Here is a 6,791-nt window from a genome sequence, read left to right on the forward strand (position 1 = left end):
GAATTAAATAGATTTTGTTGGTCAAAGGTCATGGTCAGTTTAATCTTTAATAAATATGACATTACATCTGCTACAGTTGTTCACTTGGACTCAAGAACTATGAACTCACAAACACAATTTTGTCAAAGGAAAAGTTCACAAAACTAGTTCTTGGCTTGTTAAACATTTAAATCAAAAATGGTCCAGACTGAGACCGACGAGTGCTGGGTGGTAATGCTCTAGTGTCAAGAAAGTCTCATGAGCAAATTCTTAAAAAAATATTTTGGTTAAATAGATGTGTGCAAAAATACAAGGTGGACCGCTGGAAATGTGACCATCTACATTCTTCTGAAGTCAACGGCAAGTGTACTTATCACAAATCCACTGTGCGTTCCTCTAGCATTTAAGGCATCGTCAAAGCACAGCATGTGCGTCTTTATTGAAGAATAAAATCACATTTGTTCCGTTACCAACTCGCACGAGACTGCAGTTGTTTTCTGGCTGATCGGTCGAGGAGTATGTGGAGTGATAGTACGCTGTGCTGCAGACAGGATTTAAAAAGCTTAGAGGTAAATGAAAAATAAGGCTTAGAATTAAGGACGGGACTTATATTGTTGTACCAACTAATGAAATCTTGATCAGTTTGAATCTCAGGAGCACAAAGGAGACTACGAGGAGACAATATTGAAACACAAGTTGCTAAAAGGGGCAACGTCACACGGCACAAAAGGAAGAGGACGCTGGTTTGTTGTTTGTTGTAGCTAGTCCCTCACAGAGTTCTCCAAGGATTCTCCGTCAGCGTCTATATCCTCATAGTCTCGTAGCTCACTGGAAATGTGGATTTCAACTGTACTAGAGTCTGAACCTAGCAAGACAAGATAGGAGTAATTACTGAGTGTTTCTGCACACGACACCTTGACAAACAGTATCTGTCTACTCAATGAGGTACTGATATCACACTTGTATATATGCATGTGCATATATTGGAAAAATGTATTTTGGGAGTTGGAAATAATGTAAAACTTCATAAGTGACCTACGTCATATCGGTCTATACTTGTATCTGATGAAAAATAGACCGAGGTCTATATAAAAACGAGTGGGGAAAAAAACGTACGTCTTTTAAAACTTTATTTCTATTAACTTAATAATTCAAAGGTACTGAATGGTGACACACACACACAAACACAACTGGATAGCCTTCGTACATGACCTACATGGCGCACAAACACAGCTACTACATAAAAATGTAGAAAAGTGTATAACATACAGTAATTTACAATATCATCCCAAAATACATTTAAATAAAGTCTTAACAGCCGGTAATTTTACATCACGGATGCATCTGTGCTGTGTAAATGCAGTTCTGTGGGCAACATGCACATGTGTCACTTTATGAGCTGCAATTATTAGTAGTACAATAAGTCAACGAGAGAAGTGATTCCGTTTAATACAACAGTTAAGTCTACTTAATGTTATAAGCATAAGTGAACCCAATAAAATGGCAAATGAATGTATTGTATGTAGCTGATCTGTAAAGTAACAGCTTTGACATTGTTTATTGCTTTAAATATCATGTCTAGGATGATAACATTGAGAAGGTTTAATGGGCAGAAATTCAATATACCACGCCTAAGTATATTTAAGTGTAGTAATTAGATTTTCATAGTTTCCATGACTCTACAGCAGCCTGAACATAAACCACTCGGATCATGCGGTTCATATTTTGAAGCACAAGCTTGCTATGCAAATAAAGACGAGCAACATCCTTTCTGGTAAACAACAGCCAGCGCAGTTGCATGATGCAAACTAGCATTTGTCGCCGTCTCTGTATTAGTACTTGGAACTATGGTACTTTGAACCATAGTTTCCCCATAACATTGTCACCGGTTTCTTAAAATGTTTGACTCATAACCTGAAAGTAAGAATATACCTGAATAGCTGCTGGTTGCAGAAAAAGCTCTGTATGAATCACTTGATTTACAGCATCAGTTAACATTTTCCCTGAGGAGTTAATGCTTTGAATCACTAGTTTCAGGTTTTCTCCAATAAAACTTTGTGTCACTTTTGTTTTTATCTCTTTTGGAGAAAGGTAGTTGATGAACACATCAACACATCATGTGACGCCTGTGAATTTCTGTTCACAAAACCACCAACCTCATGATTTTTCTAGGTCAGTAGGTTGCTTATCTTCACAAAAAACAACAACAACTATATACTTTATATTTCATATTGAGTTCAGTGCTTTTATTCTGAAAAAAATAGGAACTTATTCAAATAGATTCAGTTGCTAAAATTGACAGATAACTGACACTAAATGTTTGAAAAATAAAAACACTGTTGTTGTCATGGACAGCCAAGTTGCATTTCCACTTATTATTGTGTGTTATTGTATTATTTATGACTATCCATCTATTTTAACTATTTATCTTTATCTTTGACTTTTAACTCAGCAAGAAATATTATTATATTCAATTGCTTACTAAATAAATTGGCCCTCGGCCACATATACTTGCTGATCCCTGTTATATAGGTGATGTCACTACCAGTCACCACTTCAGTGCAATGCTACTGTATATATATACTGTATATATATATATATATATATATGTACACATATATATGTATAGTAGAGACCTTTTAACTTTGCCCAACTCAGTCAATTAATTTAATTACAACAACAAAAGCAGCTCACAAATAGACAGATTCCTCAGTGGATGACATCACATCGTAATGAATGTGATCATAGTAAAAAGAGGCATGAGTCCAGCCATAGCATCAGCAGACACAACATATGTACCCCAAATGATGCTGGTGACTTCTGTGGCTGCGTCACCAGCCCTGATACATAGGTGAGCTGTTACTGCCACCTAGGGGCCAATTACCTTCAGAGAGGACACTGATGGCGTCAGAGTGGTGCTTTCCATTGACTTTGGCCTTCTGGATTTCCTGGATGTGACTCTGGTAGAGCAGGTTGTTTCCCACGACGGGGTTACCGGTGGCCGTGTTGGGCACTGACGTAGACAGTGAGTCCCAGGGCAGCTCCCTCCTCCGCTGCAGGTTAAAGTCAACGCTGAGGCCCGTCCAGCCGTGGAAGGCCAGGGTGTTGAGGAAAGCCTGCATGGGGTTCAGGATGCCCTGAAAGAGTCAACATGATGAAGCAGTGTCAGATATTGATAAGCATCAGCAAGGTAACATGCGACATTACAGTACAGTCACAATATGGTAATAGTATCATAGGATAATACCATCTTATCTCTTTAATTAACTTGGTCATAACAAAGGGAATGTGTGTAGGAAACAAGAGAGCTTTTAAAAATGGTGATGATCCATTTTTGATCATATGTTATTACCATAACCATGTTATTAATGTACTGTAATGTAAAATGTTTTCCTAATATATTTTTTCCTGTACAATAAAAGGTTAAACTGATTTAAAAACAATGCAATTAATAAATTGCAAGCGATTACAATTGAATTCTTCTTTATTTTCTTGTTTTACCTAGATATAGAATTAGATATTTCCTCCAAAATCACTTAGCCCTGTTGTATGCTAGTGATTCTGTTCGACCCACCATGATAAACCATAAGATGAGGACTGCGTTTCTGATATTCCTCAGACTGCTGTCGTTGATGTCTGTCTGCATCTCCAGGTAAAAGAGGAGGATCTCGTTGATGATGTTGGGAGCCCAGCTTGATAACATAAAAAATAAAATCATCAATGTAACTGATGAACTGTAAATAACATTATTCCTTTCACTGCATGAACACGCTGAAGCTGAAACACAACATCCCTTTTTTTGTGTGTTTCCATCTTTCAGTTACACATAGTTTAGATGAGAGCTCAGCACATCTGTACTGCGTAAAAAATAAATGTATTCCACCTTTTCAAGCATCTACTGGTTCTCATTAACTCCATACAATATTAAAAATCTATTCTCAGAGTTGTCTCAGTCTGTTACTTACTCTTAAATCAGTGTTCACTCATTCTAACGTTAATCAAAATGAATCCCTTTGATAAAAGCAGCATGACATACCAAATAAAGAACACCAGCATCATCTTAAAGAAGCGCAGTTTTATGTCACTGGCCAGCCGCCTTTCGTTTTCTGTGTAGATTCCTTGTCGCCCTTTCAGCAAAGAGGTCACTAGACGGAGAATATGAAATAAAATGTGGTTATTTCTGCTTGTGCGCTGCGGGGAGAAAAGTCCAGAGATGTGAGAGGTGTGAGGAGCTGACCTGCAGATATGGTGCAATTAAAGAAGATGGGGTTGGCTATGAGGACGAGCAGCATGGGTGCATATGTGGTGACGTAGTGAGGTATGGCGTGCTGCAGGCCTTGCTCGCAGCTGCGTGGAAAAGAAACGGTTAACTGTGTCAAAAGCAGGCTCATAAATATCCCCAAAAAAACAGGGGAAATAAACTGTGTCTAAATCGCTGTCATGATCGCTTCAGGCTGTTGCCGAAAAAACAAACCAACAGACGGTCACACAAAAATCTGGATCTTCTCGAGCAACTTGTGTGAGGTGGATAAGAGAAGAGTCTTACTTGGAAATGGAGGGATAGTAAAGCATGGCGACGCCTTCAACACACAGCAGCACAGCCAGACCCCATGTAATCATGTGGTAGAGAATAATGGTGCTGATGATGGGGAAGGAGAGAAACAAGTCATGAGACTGAGATCACAACACATTCTCCAGAACAAATTCACTGCACTAAATGAAGGCCAATTCAAACACAAACTGATTTCAAACACAACCCATGTCTAATTAGTGAAGCTTCAACTTCGACCTCCCACTGTTTCAGCAGCGAAGACGAAAGACACATCTACAATGGACAGTGAAGCAAAGTGAGAGCCTTGATGCCAATGTCGGCTCAGAATAAAACGCTGTCCTGCGGGTGATAATGAAGTGTGAGACGCGGGAAGGTGAGGAAATGAGCACCTGATTCCTGCCGACGTTTTAACCACGAGGAAGACGTCGACGGCATAGCAGAAGGTCCACCAAAAAGAAGCGCTGTAGAACAACTGGATCCACATCTGCAACACAGATTGTATTTGTTGTTTTCCTTTGTGCCCTCACGGTTACAGAGGATGAATTGTGACAGATATTTTATTGTCAGCTGTTCACGGGCTTGTGCTGAACACATCCAATGCGTGAAATCAGGATTCTCTGTGCTCACACGTGACGTGTGCACTTTGGATTGTGTTTCCGCCGCGGCACTATGCTTGAACCATGTCTGACATAAAAGCCACACGTAAACAAGTTGGTTCCGCTCACATACGATGAGCTTGAACATCTGATTATACATACTGAGCTGCCAACGCAGAAGACTTCTGGCCACACGTCGGTGTTGTTGACCACTGAGATGTTCTCCATGATGTTGGGTAAGCCCAGCCACACCGACGACCTCATGGCGATACCTGTGGGACAGAAAGAACACGTGTTCTCTAACTGCGGAGGAAATTGGAGAGGGATAAATATGAACCTTAGCTTACAGATGTAAAAGTGGTTTGGGGTTAATTAGCATTTAAAACACTTCAAAGTGCCCCTTTTTTCCCCCCCGGTCTCTCATTCCTATGTGCATTCATTAATTACAATCAGTCACAAGACCTTTAAATAGCAGCTTTACATCATGGAGGGTCTTTTTGTTTTCACTGCATCACAGTGCCGTGCAAATACAGAAGCTGAGCATATGTAAACGTGGTGCAGACGCCGGCCTGCTGTGCGTTTCTGTGCATCTCTGGAATACTGGACACTGAGTGCACAGAAACGTGGCCTAATCTGCTCCCAGTCTGTGTAGATGCTCATTCATCCAGGTCATTGTTCTTCATGAACACGTCTCACCTCTCACACTTTCACATCACAGTACAGCAACAATTTAAAGTTAGTTAGTTTTTTATTAATCCCCTTAGGGAAAGTATTCCTCTGCATTTTGACCCATCCTAGAATTAGGAGCAGTGGGCTGCCACACTGAGTAGTGCCCGGGGAGCATTGGGGGTTGGGTACCTTGCTCAGGGGTACCTCAGCCCTTTTTGGCCGGGTGGGGATTTGAACTGGCGACCCTCTGGTTACAAGTCAAGTTCCATTTCCACGGGCTGCCCCATTTGGCCATAGTATAGAGCAAATGTCGCAATATGGATGTGATATTGTGTTACTTCTATAGTAATTACTCACAATAGCTTGGTAATAACAGTGGAAGACAAGTGTGAACTTTCCGACTTTAAACTCATAATTCAGAATAAAGTCAGAGTTCTGAGTTTAAAAGTCAGAACCCAAATATTTTTTTCCTCTGTGCTGCAGGCCTTGCTCGCAGCTGCGTGGGAAAAAACGGTTAAATGTGTCAAAAGCAGGCTCATGAATATCCAAAAAAACTAGGGACATAAACTGTGTCTAAATGTCTTTTAACAAGCATGATCGCTTCAGGCTGTTCCAACTTGTGAGGTGGTTAAGAGAAGAGTCTTACTTGGAAATGGATGGATAGTAAAGCATGGTCTCTGTCCATTGTTGTTACCACAATGGCAATTTCATTAGAAATAATGAATAAATGAATGAATGAATGAGTGAAATCTGGCAACTGTTACGAATTCATACATTTCTTTTTTAGAAGTTTAATCTCTGATTGCCATTTACAGTTTGCAACCACGTTTCTTATTACAATAAAAATGTGAATGCTCCTTTATTCTGTGTTTTACTTACGTAATGTGTGAATTACACTTCCACTTGTGAACTGTACTTGTTTCACAACTGCACTCTTATTATATGAATGAATGAACTGTAGAGCAGACAGTGGAGTGAAGAGCGACAAAAGCGCA

At 39.9% G+C, this 6,791-nt stretch overlaps 1 protein-coding gene across 1 annotated transcript in view; it reads right to left on the reverse strand.

Annotated features, from left to right (window-relative positions):
- Positions 1-12: 12 nt before the first annotated feature.
- gpr143 (G protein-coupled receptor 143) overlaps positions 13-6,791 on the reverse strand; it is a 7,248-nt gene continuing 469 nt past the window's right edge. The window contains exons 2-9 of the mRNA XM_044015618.1: positions 5,290-5,399; positions 4,921-5,015; positions 4,526-4,618; positions 4,217-4,326; positions 4,016-4,124; positions 3,554-3,671; positions 2,864-3,116; positions 13-844 (exon numbers count right to left, since the gene is read on the reverse strand). Coding sequence (XP_043871553.1) covers positions 741-844; positions 2,864-3,116; positions 3,554-3,671; positions 4,016-4,124; positions 4,217-4,326; positions 4,526-4,618; positions 4,921-5,015; positions 5,290-5,399 — 992 coding nt within the window. The 3' untranslated portion in view covers positions 13-740. The remainder of the gene's footprint in view (positions 845-2,863; positions 3,117-3,553; positions 3,672-4,015; positions 4,125-4,216; positions 4,327-4,525; positions 4,619-4,920; positions 5,016-5,289; positions 5,400-6,791) is intronic.

This window comes from Solea senegalensis, unplaced genomic scaffold (genome assembly GCF_019176455.1).
Source record: "Solea senegalensis isolate Sse05_10M unplaced genomic scaffold, IFAPA_SoseM_1 scf7180000013721, whole genome shotgun sequence".
Taxonomy (NCBI): Eukaryota; Metazoa; Chordata; class Actinopteri; order Pleuronectiformes; family Soleidae; genus Solea; species Solea senegalensis.